This window comes from Abramis brama (assembly GCF_963993115.1).
Source record: "Abramis brama genome assembly, contig: SCAFFOLD_43, whole genome shotgun sequence".
NCBI classification, from domain to species: Eukaryota; Metazoa; Chordata; class Actinopteri; order Cypriniformes; family Leuciscidae; genus Abramis; species Abramis brama.
The window spans coordinates 185,626-202,500 of record NW_028156027.1 but is presented as its reverse complement, the minus strand read 5'-3'; the positions used below and the strand labels follow the sequence as shown (position 1 = coordinate 202,500).

At 38.3% G+C, this 16,875-nt stretch overlaps 1 protein-coding gene across 1 annotated transcript in view; it reads left to right on the top strand.

Annotated features, from left to right (window-relative positions):
* LOC311077155 (uncharacterized protein) overlaps positions 1-16,875 on the top strand; it is a gene marked incomplete at its 5' end in the record, with an annotated part of 138,022 nt that overhangs the window by 108,738 nt on the left and 12,409 nt on the right. Inside the window, 3 exons of the mRNA XM_084138963.1 lie at positions 7,004-7,173; positions 14,409-14,633; positions 15,195-15,301. Of these exons, the coding sequence (XP_083995089.1) occupies positions 7,004-7,173; positions 14,409-14,633; positions 15,195-15,301 (502 nt within the window). The remainder of the gene's footprint in view (positions 1-7,003; positions 7,174-14,408; positions 14,634-15,194; positions 15,302-16,875) is intronic.

Below are 16,875 nucleotides of genomic sequence, written 5' to 3'. Positions count from 1 at the left end.
GTCCTAACGACATGCGACGCGACGGCGCGACACGCGATAAAAAGTATAATTTTCCATGTTAATCAAAGTTTAACCAGCCGCGACACGCGACGATTCTGTTTGAAACGGATCCTATTTTACTGCGACGTCGCGCTGGAACAACAATCTCAAAGTGTGGCAATGATAATATCAGGTACTATTTTTGTGCTTTATTTAATGTTAAAAGCGTGTATAAAGTGACTGAATATCATTTAGTGCTCCCAGCTTTGTAGCTGTAAAAACAACAATGGATAAGTCACATCAGATCTTGAAATTAAACAAATGGAAACAAAAACGTTCAAAATGTGAAGAAAACCCGTGTATTATTTGACAAAGATTGTTTTAGTAACTCAATAGCCTAATCCAAATGAGCACTGTTAATATTCCAAAAGACACAAGCTCTTCCTAAACTGTTTTCAGTCTGTGTTTTTAGTTTTTATGGCACATAAATGGCAGTTTTATTTATTTATTTTGTCCGGACCAATGAATGTGAAAATTGTCAATTTCCTAATCCTAAGGCACTCTTCTTGATAAACTTTCAAGGCACACACTAGTGTGCCATGGCATACTGGTTGAGAAACACTGCCCTAGGCTATAGGTCCCTGGACTTTACTTTGAGAAGTAGCTCACCTACTTTTAGGTTTGTTCTGAGGTTGCTACACATAATTTGTGTATACTCTGTGCTGTGTCTTCTGATCAGATATTAAAGCGAGTTAATACAAACAAATTTGTACTTATTCCCTCACCCAATAAGAATCGATAAGAGAATCGATAAGGAATCGGATCGATAAGCAATATCGATAATGGAATCGGAATCGTTAAATTCTTATCAATTCCCATCCCTAGTTCCACCACATCCCAAAGATGCTCTATTGGGTTGAGATCTGGTGACTGTGGGGGCCATTTTAGTACAGTGAACTCATTGTCATGTTCAAGAAACCAATTTGAAATGATTCAAGCTTTGTTACATGGTGCATTATCCTGCTGGATGTAGCCATCAGAGGATGGGTTCATGGCCAAATTCTGACTCTACCATCTGAATGTCTCAACAGAAATCGAGACTCATCAGACCAGGCAATATTTTTCCAGTCTTCATCTGTCCAATTTTGGTGAGCTCGTGCAAATTGTAGCCTCTTTTTCCTATTTGTAGTGGAGATGAGTGGTACCCGGTGGGGCCTTCTGCTGTTGTAGCCCATCCGCCTCAAGGTTGTGCGTGTTGTGGCTTCACAAATGCTTTGCTGCATACCTCGGTTGTAACGAGTGGTTATTTCAGTCAAAGTTACTCTTCTATCAGCTTGAATCAGTCGGCCCATTCTCCTCTGACCTCTAGCATCAACAAGGCATTTTCGCCCACAGGACTGCCACATACTGGATGTTTTTCCCTTTTCACACCATTCTTTGTAAACCCTAGAAATGGTTGTGCGTGAAAATCCCAGTAACTGAGCAGATTGTGAAATACTCAGACCGGCCCGTCTGGCACCAACAACCATGCCACGCTCAAAATTGCTCAAAGGGGGGGTGAAATGCTAATTTTCACTCAATCTCCTGTTAATCTTGAGTACCTATAGAGTAGTATTGCATCCTTCATATCTCCAAAAAGTCTTTAGTTTTATTATATTTATAAAAGAAAGATAGGCTGTACCGAGTCTTTCCGGACAAAAACGAGAAGAAAAATTAGATATGCGATAACTCATTAAATAATGCGATATTCAATATGCGATACGATACAATAATGCTTAAAGTGTGTCAAATTAACTTAAAGGGATACTCTACCGTTTTTCATATTAAACTGCGCTTTTCTATGTGGGTTAAAAAGGATAACTATAATGTATGGCGTAATAGCACTTTTGGGAGTACTTCGACTGGCGCAGTAAAAAGTCACGCCTGACTCCTCTTCCTCTCACTTCTGTCAATAGTGGGAAGAGGATCAGGCGTGACTTTTTACTGCGCCAGTCGAAGTACTCCCAAAAGTGCTATTACGCCATAGATTATAGTTATCCTTTTTAACCTGCTTAGAAAAGCGCCACGTTTTATTTTGTGTCACCATACTTGGTCGTATAACTACTCGTGTAACTGTTTTTAAATAGGGAAAACGCTTATGTGTTTGGTCACTTCTAAATTCATTGCTGTCAGATACCATTGAATATACTGGGGTAAGCTAAGTGCTTTCAAAGTGTCACCGCGCGCTAGAGCGATTAAGTGCACGCACTGAGATGAGAGAGGTATGTATCAACTCATCTTAGATAAGTGAATAACATAGTTTAATATGAAAAAACGGTAGAGTATTTCTTTAAATTATCTTTAAAATGATATAACCTACACATACGTGTTTCACATTCTTTTTGTGATAAGAAAATATCCCTACAACTTCTGACAGTGAACATCAGTGTTTTACTGTAGCATAAGAAGAGTTATTTTAACATCATGGGGTTTAGGGGTTCAGGTTATCCTACATTAGGTTTATTTAACAACAGAAACTGATTAATCAAATGTAAAAATAAACACTGCTTAGTTTTCACTGCATGAATTAAATATAGGCTACTGATTATTATTAAAGTTACAAAAGTTAGCCTATTCAGGCAAAAGCAGTGAGTGATTTTCTTTGTCTTTTGTTCATGACCCCAGTTATTGCAAGCCGTTGCTATATGCAATTATGCATATTGTAATATATACATTTGCAGTATTTCGATATTGTGCAGCCCTAATATTTAAGCCAATCACAAGTTTTATTCTTCAAAATGTATCACTAAGTATATAGCCATATGAATAATATACTTTTCATTAGGCTATATTAATGTCCAAATATTGCTTACCAGATAATGTGATTTATAGGCTGAAAAACTGAATTAATTTCAAATATGAAGACTTAGGATTTGAACAGAAATATTTGACAGGCCTTCCCGTTTTGGGACACATTATTGATATAGACAAGGTCTGAACGATATCTGAGTGCACAGGCACCTGCCTTATAAATGTATTTCATTGACAAGATGTCTTGGGCCAAGACATAACGTTAGCAATACATTAGAGTTGGGGTACTCGAACTCGGACTCGAGTCCGGACTCGAGTCCAATTTTGAATGAACTCGGACTTGTCACGCACTCGGGTGAATTTGTACTCGGACATTTTAGACTCGGAAAATTTGCCGAGTACAGTCGAGTCCGGGCACTGGAGGACACAATATTTTATTATTCAAAAACGAAACGAAGCTAACGTTAGTGTTGTTTCAGCGTTGAGCATTGTAGCCAATCACAGACATGTATATTACGCGCATGAACGCAGTGGCAAATCAGAGGCGTTTTAGTCACCATGCGGAGAATTCACTCAAAATGTTCAGAATCAGCGCAAGCTTTATCCTTTCGCAAAAATCTCCTTATAAACAACAAAGTCTAGACGCGATGTAAATAAGAGATTCACTGCAGTGCGGACAACTTCAGTGTTTATGATGAGAGTTTCAGTGAGAGTGCAGAACGCGGTAAGTAGCCTAACGTTAAGTGATGGCTTAAAGGGAGCGCTATTGACGATCTAAATAATAGTTTTGTTTTTCATGCTTCTAGAGGACCAGTGGTTACATTCACACTGTAAAGTTTGAGGAGTGATAACAGCATTTAAATGTGCGAGTGAACCCGCTAAATTATAATCCTGTGAGTCATGAAATTGCGATGATTTGACATAGTAACCATAGCAACATGAGAACGTGATAACCATTGCAACATTTTGGGGTCTAATAATGTTATGATTTTTGTTACATTATACTTTAGTAATAAGTTTACATACACCTTGCAGAACCTCTAAAATGTTTTTTTTTTTTTTTTTTAATAATACGGATCATAACTTTTTTTTTTACTGCCCTGAAAAAGCTTTTTCACATTACAGATGTTTAAGTAGCCTAGGCTATAGCCTAGTCCACAAGACAAAATACAACAACAAATTACAAGACAAATTACATAAGCTTGATTTTTAATACTGTGTGTCATTGCCTGAATGATCCACAACTGTTTTGTTTTTTGTTTTTTTTTGTTTTTTGTAATGGTTGTTCATGAATCCCTTTGTCCCGAACAGTTAAACTGCCCAATGGTCTTCAGAAAAATCCTCCAGCTCCTGCACATTCTTTGCTTTTCCAGCATCTTCTGCATATTTGACTCTTTACTAGCAGTGATTGTATGATTTTGAGATCCATCTTTTCACACTGGGATTCATACACAACTACTGGTATTACAAACACTGAAAACATTCAGTGATGCTCAAGAAGGACACATCCATTCAGAGCCAGGGCGTGTAAATTGGTGTAAATTGTTCATATTTTGTTTAAAAATTCATTAATTAATTTAATACTGCCCTTCAGAGGCTAAATACGATATTAACATAAAAGAAAATAAGAAAAATGTACATATCACTATCTTCTTGATCAAACGTTTACCCCTGGCTCTTAATGCATCGTGTTGCATATTCTTGAGCATTACCTTGCAGATTCTGAATAATGTGACCAATCATAAAGCAGATATCCACCATTTTTGTCTGACAAACAAACCAAATCAAAACTAAAAGGTGTGTATTGACATCTTTTTGCATTTCTAATGTTCATTCATGTTTAAATCGTGCTATAACTAAAATAGATGATCAGTTCACATGCTTGAACTAAGGCGCTATACAGTAAAGCGCCACAAAATGGTATTTATTGTTTGAATTTCACAAAATTTTGAGACTTTATTTTATACCAAAAGGACCCTGCTCTGTCTTGTCTGTTGCCGCATTGTCAGTATCCTCTTTGCGCCGCAATAAATTTTTCACTGTGTGAGAACACGGTGTGGATTGAGAGCAGAATGGCTTGTCAGACGTAGCAACAGTAACTAAGAGGGGCGGGTCTTTGTGAAAGGTCAATTTCAAATCATTGAAATCTTTGTGGACTCGGCCGGACTCGACTCGGACTCGGATGTTAAGGACTCGGACTTGATTGGTAAGGACTTGGACTTGACTCGGACTCGACAAAGGTGGACTCGGACCCAACACTACAATACATTTACTGGAATAGAGCTGTGTAAATATTGCATAGGGCCATCCTAAACCTTACAGTAACAGTATACTACTTTTGACACTGACTGATTTCAGTTCAGCAATCAACGACTGTTGTTATGCACTGGGCTAACGTTTGCAGGTTAATTTGCACGTTACAGTTCTGTAATTTTGGCAATGTTCACTGCATATTCCACAAATGAACATAACGGACATGAAATACTTACATTACATTATCACACCAAGTACTCTCAGTCACTAATGGCCCTTTCAGATAAGACGCGGACCACGCTGCGCTATGAAATGAAACCGATATATTTCAATGACTTGCGCCGCGCGACTCGGACCAAAGCAGAGCTCAACGAGCTTGCGCGCACGCCGCGGTCAAAGTTTAAAATAGTTCAACTGTTGCCGCTGCGTGGCCAATAAAAACGGTGCATCTAAACAACCGCGGAAATCAAAAATGAAAACTCCGCCTACTTTTGGTCTGGCCAGCGTAACGCAAATCAATCTGTATCTGATTCTGAAGGGCTACATTTTTTTCTCCATTTAATAAAGAACTATTTCGTCAGAAAGATATTTCTTGTGAAAGAAATACAGTTACAAATTCAAGCATTTTCAAGCATTTTATCCAAAATTCAAGCACTTTTCAAACCTTGAAAACACAACATCAAAATTCAAGCACTTTCAAGGATTTCAAGCACCCATACGAACCCTGCTCTCTGGTCTACGGATGCGCGCGCGCCCGTGGTCTTCCGGCAGAAGTGCCCTTTAGGACCCATATAAGGAAATTCCGCCCCAACTGACGTTACACAGACCCATACTCAAAAAAAACTTTCCGAAACTTGTGACAAACCGGAAGGACAATTTTTGGCACAGAAATACTCCTTCAAACGTACAATTTAATTTTTGAAACTTTGTCCATGTTTAGCATGGGAATCCAACTCTTTAACAGTGTAAAAAACTCAGTATGCATGAAATAGCATTTCACCCCCCCTTTAAATCACCTTTCTTTCCCATTCTGACATTCAGTTTGGAGTTCAGGAGATTGTCTTGACCAGGACCACACCCCTAAATGCATTGAAGCAACTGCCATGTGATTGGTTGATTAGATAATTGCATTAATGAGAAATTGAACAGGTGTTCCTAATAATCCTTTAGGTGAGTGTATAACCTGTGAATAAACGACTGTAGAACTGGATCAGAGCTTATACAATACACCACTGTTTTCAACATTTCAGATTAATAGTAAAGTTATGAAAAATGTTATATAGGATTTAATGTTATAAGCAGATTCTCAATTTAGAGGTCATTCTCTCAAATAAATTCAATGGGTTGCTTTTTAAACACTACTGAAGGTGTTGGCATTTCAGTACAATTAATACTTATATTCATTAAGGACACATTAAATCGATCAAAAGTGACAGTAAAGACATTTATAATGTTAGAAAAAATTCTGTTTCAGATAAATGCTGTTCCTTTGAACTTTCTATTAATCAAAGAATCCTGGAAAAATAATTGTACATTACTGATTTCAATATTAATAATAATCATAAATGTTCCTTGATCATCAAATCATCATATTAGAGTGATTTCTGGAGGATCATGTGACACTGAAGACTGGAGTAATGATGCTGAACATTCAGCTTTGATCACAGGAATAAATTACACTACTGTATATTCACATAGAAAATGATGATTTACATTATAATAATATTTCATGGTTAATACTGTATTTTGATCAAATAAATGCAGCCTTGATGAGCAGAAGAGACTTTTTCAAACACATTCAAATAAAATTTTAGTGCTCTAAAAGATATAGTTAAAATATATCTTGGGTGTTTTCTTTCCACTAGTCTGAAAAACACTTTCTGAAAAGCCCAACATCTCAGAGTTGTCAGATGACCTTACACTGTCCTTCATAAGACCCTGTTGATAGGAGGCCTCATTGAGTGTGTGTGTGTGTTCTCAGGGAGTGTGTGTCAGATACGGTGGGTCTGCTGGGCGAGGTGAGCCGGCATCAAGCGTGTGTGTGTCTGCGCTCTGCGCCTCTTCTGCAGGATCTGCAGGAATGGAGTCAGTGGGAGCTGGTGTTTCAGCCCAACCTCGGCCCGATAAAGGACTTCATCGACAAGCACTGTGGTGGGTCGGCTCCCACACGCATGCTGCTGCTTCTTGTGTCATTTTATGCTTATTTTGATCATTCATATGTGACCCTGGACCACAAAGCCAGTCACATGGGTAAATTTGTTTTAAATTGAGATGTATACATAATCTGAAAGCTGATAATAAATAAGTTTTCCACTGATGTATGGTTTGTTAGGACAATATTTGGCTGAGATACAACTATTGGAAATCTGGAATCTGAGAGTGCAAAAAAATCGAAACATTGAGAAAATCGCCTTTAAAGTTGTGCATACATGTTTTCTATTGTGCTGCATTCACTCACAAATATAAATGTTTTATATATTTACGGTAGGAAATTTACTAAATATCTTCATGGATCATGATCTTTACTTAATATCCTCATGACTTTTGGCATAGAAGAAAAAACATTAATTTTGACCCATAACATGTATTGTTGGCTATTGCCACAGATATACCCGTGCGACTTGAGACTGGTTCTGTGGTCCAGGGTCACAGAGTTCAATCATATTGTATATTTCAGTGTGCATCGTGCTCAATGCAATCACAAAGTGTCTTTACAAATACAAATATGTACAATTCTAAATATAAATTGTACTCCAGATTTGTTAGATTGTTTCAAAGGATTTTTTTTCCCCTTTAAAAAAAGAAAGAAAAGAAAGGAAAAGTTAAATAAAACATTTTTTTTTTTTATTAATAAGGGTTAAAAATAATGAAAAATAAAATAAAATAAAATAAAAAGGTAACTGTGTACATCCAGGGAGAGAACGTGTATAAGCAAGCTTCTTATTCTTGCTCAATGCAATCACAAATACAAAAATGTACAATTACCGAATTTGTTTTAAATATAAATTGTACTCCAGATTTGTTAAATTGTTTCAAAGTATAAAAAAATAAAATAAGGAAAAATTAAATAAATAAAAATTAATAAGGATAAATAAAAAAGTTAACGTCTCGGTTACGTATGTAACCCTCGTTCCGTTGCGTCGGATGACGATGAATGGGGTTTCGCTTAGAAAGCCTATCATCTTCGAGTATTTAAAACGAGCCAATGGCAATGAAATGCCATGGGTCTGCGGAATTTGCATAGCGTAACTCCGCCCCACCCTGGGGGTATATAAGGAAGTACGCTGGCAACATGCAGATATGTCTTCACTGAGGAGCCGAGACTGAACTCAGGCGTTCTAGCGGTACAGCGGAAGTGGCAGGGAGACGTAACGTCTCCGGTCCCTACTCAGGGAACGAGGATTACATACGTAACCGAGACGTTCCCTTTCGTAGTCACTCCGAGTTACGGAGTGCCAAGGCTGGGTCTGCCTCCTCCAAGGGCAGCGCTTGCAGGTTCACTACCTGGTCTCGAAAGGGAGTGGTAGGAACCTTGGGCACATATCCAGGCCGGGGTCTCAGGATCATGTGAGAGTTAGCCGGCCCAAACTCCAGGCACGCTTCGTTAACCGAAAATGCCTGCAGGTCCCCTACCCTCTTGATGGAGGCCAATGCAACCAGGAGCGCTGTCTTCATTGACAGGAACTTAAGCTCCACTGATTGCAGAGGCTCAAAGGGAGCACTCTGCAGGGCAGTTAGAACCACTGAGAGGTCCCAAGAGGGTACGAGAGGAGCGCGAGGAGGATTCAGTCTCCTCGCTCCTCTCAGGAACCTTATGATCAGGTCGTGCTTTCCAACGGACTTACCTTCAACTGCATCATGATGTGTGGCAATGGCGGCAACATACACTTTCAGGGTGGAGGGAGACAGCCTTCGCTCCAACCCTTCTTGCAGGAAGGAAAGCACGACACTGATCGGGCATTTCGTGGGGTCTTGTTGTTTTGAAGAACACTAGTTGACGAAGAGGTTCCACTTCAACGCATAGGCATGTCTCGTGGACGATGCTCTAGCGGAAGTGATGGTAAACGCCAGGCAAAGCAGCGTACCTGAGACAGGCTGCTCAGAGATGGCATCTAGTTCTTTTCAGGAGACGGTAGCAGGGCCGCTCCTTCAGGGTCGGTGGAGAATCCTTGGTTTCCCGAATCCCGCTGCCCGTCCAACGACAGGAAGGGAAGGGAATAAAACAGCTTGCAGTGGGACGAGTTGTGGGAGGCAAACAGATCTACCTGTGCGACCCCGAACTGATCCCAAATCAGCTGAACCGACTGGGGATGGAGTCTCCATCGGCTCGCCGGCCGCCCGGTTCAGGTCTCCCGGGATATAAATGGCTCGAAGCGACCTCAGGTGGCGGGCGAGTTGCGACATACGGCGGGAGCGCAGACCACCTTGTCGGTTGATGTACGCTACTGTCGCGGTATTGTCTGATCCGACTAGTACGTGCTGACCCCTGAGCAAAACACAGAAGCGGTGCAGGGCGAGACGTACAGCCAGCAACTCGAGGCAATTGACATGCCAAAGGCGCTAGGGTCTTGTCCAGGAGCCCGTGGCAGCATGTCCATTGCACATGGCGCCTGATACAACAACATGCCTGGAAACTCGTTCTAAGGGCACTCCGGCCCGAAGAAAACTGAGGTTCGTCCACGGGGTGAAGGTCTGACGGCAGGTCGGAGTCACTGGGACTCGGAGCATGCCGTTTTGCAATGCCCACCTCGGGACACGATCGCGAAGCCAAAGCTGAAGCGGTCTCATATGAAGCAATCCGAGCGGCGTTACTGTGGCTGCGGATGCCATATGCCCCAGGAGCCTTTGAAATAGTTGGGACTATAGTGGGACCGTACTCTTGCCCTCGAACTGACGAAGGCAAGTCAGCAGAGACTGCGCACGCTCGCTCGTAAGCTGCGCACACATGGCGACCGAGTCGATTTCCATACCGAGAAAATTACATCACCATTACCAAGAGAACAGAAACAACAATAAAAAAATAACACAAACACAACATTATATACATATATCTGTGTGTGTATGTGTGTGTGTGTGTGTGTGCGTCTATCTTTCCAGCCGTATGTACATGTCCATTTATAAGTGCATCTGCACAGTGACATAATCAGTGATCACAGATTTGGTTTTGTTTCAGCCAGTGTTTCACCTTTTCTTTAAATGGTTTCAGATTGGTTTGTGTTTTTATTTCTGTTGGTAGGGCATTCCAAAAATGTATCCCTTTTACAGAGAAAGATGACTGAACGAAACTGGTTTTGCGCTGTGCCACCCTGCAGTTGCCATTTGCTGATCCCCTAGTGGTGATTCTATTAGTATTTGTTTTTGTCACATATGGACAAAGTACAGCTGGTGCGAGATTATTCACACATTTAAAATCAATTTGATGAAAGAGAACTTAATAAAACTATCATAACTAATGGGTTTAACAGTTGACTGTGAAGCCTGGCTCCATACAGTAACACAATAAGAAAGATGGGAAAATATCATGGCATGCATAAACAGCTGAGCTTTTTTGAGGGGTATGTAATGTCTAATCATTCTAAAACAGTTAAAATTAGTCTTTACAGTTTTGCATAGTTTTTTAACATGTTTATCAAATTTAAGTTCGGGGTCCAAAATTACACATAGGAATTTAAAATCATTGACTTCCTCTATTTCCCCTTGATTTATTCTAATTATAAGCTTTTCTTTTGCTTTCCTTCTCATTGAAAAACACATTGACAAAGTCTTTTTCAAATTCAGAGTTAAGTGAGTGACTCCCTTCATTTCGCTAGTTAATATATCTGCTGCTACACAAGGGGTTTTAGCTGATACACAAATAATTGTGTCATCAGCATACATCTGACATTCAGCTTTTTTACAACATGATGGTAAGTCGTTTATGTATAAGCTGAAGAGCAGAGCTCCCAAAATCGAGCCTTCTGGAATTCCCATTGTAGATTGTCGGGGGGTTGAATATTCTGCATTGATTTTTACACACTGCTCTCTTGATAAGAGATATGATGCAAACCTGCCAGTTGCTTGCTCAGAAAAATTAAAAGTACTTAGTTTGTTTAAAAGCACTTCATGATTCACAGTATCAAAAGCCTGTTTAAGATCTATGAACACTGCTCCAACTACATTACCCTTATCTAATGAAGACTTGATGTTTTCAGAAAGGTAGCAGTTGGCCATTTCAGTTGAATACCCTGGTCTAAATGCAAATTGTTTAGGATAAATAAGTAAATTATTTTCAAGGTGGTCAACCAGTTGTTCTGCAACAATTTTTCCAGAATCTTTGAGAGAACTGGTAAGATAGAGATTGGTCTATAATTGCTTACTTGATCTGGTGCACCAGCCTTCAAAATTGGCGTTATGACTGATGTTTTCCAGGTTTGTGGAAATTTACCAACTCTAATGGAGAGGTTTATCATATGTGTTATTGGTTTAATCAGAGTGGAGTTGTGTGTTTTAATTGCTAATCACTCCATTTACTTCCAACTCCGTTATTATTTTCGTTGGCTGGGCTTACGTTTAGTAACACTGTTAAGGTGTTTCCAAAGAGAAATACTATCAGTTGTGTAAAGTATGTGGTTTTTGCCAAGCGCAATTCCCTAACAACCCGATTTCTTAATCCCTTAAAAATAAGGAGGTCCGTAATTGATTTAGTGAACAGTGAATTTTTCAATGCAAGATCCCTTTTTTCATTAACTGCCGAATATCATTATTCAACCAGGGTAAAGAGCTTCTTTTTTGTGTACACTTAACAGTTTTTGTATATTTCTTAAGTCCTGTGAGTGTTTTCATCATAATATTACAACTATTATCTACATCCTTAGTTTGTAAAACGTCATTCCAATCAATATTATTTAATTTGTTATCAAAGTGTTGCTTTTGATTTTTGGGAATGACTACATTCCCTAGTTTAGGCCTATTGAAGAATAACAAATTTTAGGAATCTATTTCAAATATGCTTCCGTACATAACATCATGGTAAAGAATATTATATTTAGATTTTAAGGTTAAGATCTCAGCAAATTTGCAATTCCTGTTCTCTCGTTATTGTCTTTAACCCTCTGGGGTCTGAGCTGTTTTCTGGGCCCTGGAGGTGTTCTGACATGCTCTGACATTTGTGCTTATTTCTGTTACTTGTGACATTTTCATGGCTAAAGTCTGATTACACTGTATTCAGCACAAACTTTGCTACAATAATATATCAGCAGCATGTATGTAAAAGTTTCTAGTTTTGAGATAATGACATTTATGCGTGGTTTGTGAAAATACAAAAAAAAATTGTCACAAGACTTTTGAAAATTGTATCACGTAGCCTAGAATATTTGCTCCAAAACTATGTGAAAATCGCCCTGACTGCTCATTCAGATAAAACAATATATTGATTTAAAATTTGTACGATGTGTTTTGTGTGAGAAAGCTTTATGCAGGAGGTGTGATCACGTCATTAATATGTATTTTCACACCTGAGAAAGACAAAGACCCTCCCCTAACGGCCCTATTAGGAGCTATCAGGCCCTATCATTCTGAGCAACCTTGCACAAAGAATGAGGAGATTTAAAAAAGAAGGGCTTTTAGATTGTTTGGATTTACAACACAACATAATCCAAAGATACACAACAAATGACAAAAAAGCACTTATTGAAAACAATGATCCAAAGACAGAGACCTTTGTGCCATTCCTAAAAACATTGTACATACCTTTCATTTCCAAGGTGTTTGATTTTCACTTTACCGTGTTCATGTACAGAGACTCATGTGATTGTTGAAGTCAGCAGGACTCAGTGGCATCTGGGCCCTGAAAAAAAAAAGTGAACATACTGATATCAAGAGAAAGGCCTGCACGATTTTGGGAATAAATTTTAGATTTTTCTGGTTAAAATTGCTTTTTAAAATTCACAGAATACACACACACACACACACACACACAAATGTTTCCAACAATATATAATATAATGAACACCAGGTTTGTTGTGCCTTGTAGGCATAAGCTATGCGCAGTGCTGGATAAAATAACAATAACCTTATAGCAGTATAAATCTTCCAAAAGATTTCAGTAACAACTAAGCTAGAGAAAAATATATTGATTATCATGTTACTTCAAATGTTTCCATTCGTTATGATGATATGAAATGAGATAATAGTAAAAACATGAAGCCGTTTGCTTTTCAAACGCGATTGCGCTGCAAAATATGATACATTCAAACACGATCGCGCTGCAAAATATGATACATTCAAACGCGATCGCGCTCAAATATAAAACATTATGGTTACCATATACATATCTACGTTTGAGCAGATATCCACAAACACAGTAACAGTAAACACGGGTCTAAATATTATAATATTCACCCTATATCTAGCAACAGTTCAACTGCAATGTGAAATTTATGCAACAATAGCAAACTAATATGTAAGAATTTCTTACCTTACATCTTTCTTGTCTTCAAATCACGTTCTTCTTCTTCTGAGGTAAATCCAATGTAAGCTCAGGCGCGTCTAAAAGCAGAGACTTGTAAAGTGTTTTTGGTGTTTTGTTTTCCATGTGGAGATTTGCATGTGAATATCTTTTGCGCGAGTGGGCGTGGTAAATTAAAAAATAATGAGCAAGCGTTTGAGAAGCTGGACATCTTGTTGGTTTTATACAAATTACTTAAACAGAGAATATTTGTTTTCAGTTTGAATCCGATCATTTAAAAGTACACACTTAAATGTTTATAAAGGTATATGGCTCATAAATGTGTGACAAGTATTCGCTGAGTTTTGTTTCAGTTTATAGACGTGCTCAAGAAAAAAAAGTTCACCGCGACGGAGAGGCAGAACGCACACCCTGTTTATTTTCTTTATTTTACAAAAGCACAATGTTTTTTATTTGATTGTAAGTGGACACATACAAAAGTAGAAATATCACAGATTCCTTTTTATATTTCTTTTTTCTGTATGACAATAAATGACGGAGTAATTTAAGTTTATAGTGCTACAATGTGGAGAAAATCCAGCAAAACGCGCCCGCGCGTTTGCCGACCTCAGAGGGTTAAGGAGGATATACTCAGCAATGGTGTCGACTTATGAATTTACACATGGTTTGTCTTAAAGCGTATTAAAAACACCACATAGACACATAAACAACATTAAAAGCTGGATTTTCAACACAGGGGAACTTTAACTAAGTACAGCACAGAATATGAAAGTCTTGTCTATGACAAGATTCAGAAACAAAAACACGCTTATCCTCTAATCATTTTAATCGTCAAAATCCCAGTAAATATCTAGATGTCATTTTTTGTCAGTATTGGGGATAAAAATGTATTGGGAAAAATGTTTTCTGTTGGTTCTCACTGCGAACATCCTTTACCCAGGGGAGACGGAGCTGCGGGCCCTCGAGGTTTCTCCCGGTGTCTTGCTGAGAGTCACCACCGATACGAGCGACAAGCACTTCTCAGAGTCGGCACAGGCTCTGGACCCGGTCGGCACCGCTGGTCACCTGGTCTCCATCGTGGTGTCTGATGGGATACCGAACACGCCCACGGCGCTCTTAGCCAATCACATGGAGAGTGCGCTGAACCTCGCAGTTGCGCAAGAAGGTAGGAGGAGCTTTTCTCATGTCTTGAATTAAGATTCATTTTCTTTTAAAATGTTAGCAAAAAATTTACTGTTGATTAAAATGCTAAATTTGGTATTGCACTGTGTGTGTAAATGATTAGGTTTGGACTAATCCCAAAGCACAGGACAATAGAGACACCAGCATAACAATATTCATGATACTGAAGCTGAAAATACAGAATTATTTCACATGAATATGTTTGCACTCTGTCACTGACTAGATATATTTAAAATAATCTAGGACACTTTTACTGCTAACATTTGGCATTATCAGGACCCACAAATATTCCACCATTGCATTATTATACATTATATTCAGCGTTATTTATAGTAGTACTGACACTAAACTTGAATGTTTTCTCACACAGTAATTTTTTATTTTGGGTGAACTATCCACGACACATATTGTTGCATTATTGTATTGTGATATATTGTGACAAGCCTAGTCTTCACTGGTTTGTTTATCTTGTCTGTAACACATTATCTCTGCCAATGATGTAATGCTGGACTCATGTCATGTTTGCATTCTCGTTTGGAAACAGCAATAGCGCCCAGGGAAGATGAATACTCGTACGGCGGCGTGGCTCGGTTTGTGCTCGAATGCATCGCAAAGATGCCCACCAGAATTTGCAAGGAACTACTGCAGCAGGTAAAGAGCGAAATCACTGTGCATTACAAAACACATATTGTTTTCAGTACAAATGTCTAAACAGATACATTAAGATATTAACTTGAGAATTAAAAATTATTTAGTTATAAAGTGTTGTTTTCTGAAAACATTATCAAAATTAAGTCAGTTTGTAGTTATAACAAACACAAATATCTGTCAATGGGTCAGAAAAATTGTGGTTTTCACTTTAGATTATGTTAATTTTTCTGACCACAATGGCAGATTTGTTTTTGTTTTAATTACAAACTCATTTTGATAAGATATATGTTTTGTTTTCTGAAAACATGTATCAATTAAGTGCCTTAATGCTTAAAATTAAGTTTGTTTTTGGGTCTGAGGGGTTTTCTTATCCTGGAGGTGTTCTGACATGCTCTGATATTTGTGCTTATTTCTGTTACTTGTGACATTTTCATGGCTAAAGTCTAATTACACTGTATTTAGCACAAACTCTGCTACAATAATATATCAGCAGCATGTATGTAAAAGTTTGCAGTTCTGAGATAATGACATTTATGCGTGGTTTGTGAAAATACAAAAAAAAAAGATGTCACTGAAATAAGGCCATGAAACCCATACTGATTATTTCTTCACAAGACTTTTGAAAATTGTATCACATAGCCTAGAATATTTGCTCCAAAACTGTGTGAAAATCATCCTGACTGCTCATTCAGATAAGACAATATATTGATTTAAAATTTGTAAGACGTGTTTTGTGTAAGAAAGCTTTATGCGAGGAGGCGTGATCAGATCATTAATATGTAAGCCTTTCACACCTGAGAAAGACAAAGACCCTCCCCTAATGGCCCTATTAGGAGCTATCAGGCCCTGTCATTCTGAGCAGCCTTGCACAAAGAATGAGGAGATTTAAAAAAGAATGGCTTTTTGATTGTTTGGATTTTTTTACAACACAACATAATCCAAAGATACACAACAAATGACAAAAAAACACGTTATTGAAAACAATTAATCAAAGACAGAGACCTTTGTGCCATTCCTAAAACCATTGTACATACCTGTCATTTCCAAGGTGTTTGATTTTCACTTTACCATGTTCATATACAGAGACTCATGTGAATGTTGAAGTCAGCAGGACTCAGTGGCATCTGGGCCCTGAAAAAAAAAAAGAAAAAAAAAAGAGAACATACTGCTATCAAAAGAAACTATAGGCCTGCACGATTCTGGGAATAAATTTTAGATATTTCTGGTTAAAATTGCTTTTTAAAATTCACAGAATACACACACACACACACACACACACACATACACACACACACACAAATGTTTCCAACAATATATAATATAATGAACACCAGGTTTGTTGTGCCTTGTAGGCTATGCGCAGTGCTGCATAAAATAATAATAACAATAACCTATAGCAGCCTATAAATCTTCCAAAAGATTTCAGTAACAACTACGCTAGAGAAAAATATATTGATTATCATGTTACTTCAAATGTTTCCATTCGTTATGATGATATGAAATGAGATAATAGTAAAAACATGAAGCCGTTTGGTGCGTTTTGCTTTTCAAATGCGATCGCGTTCCAAAATATG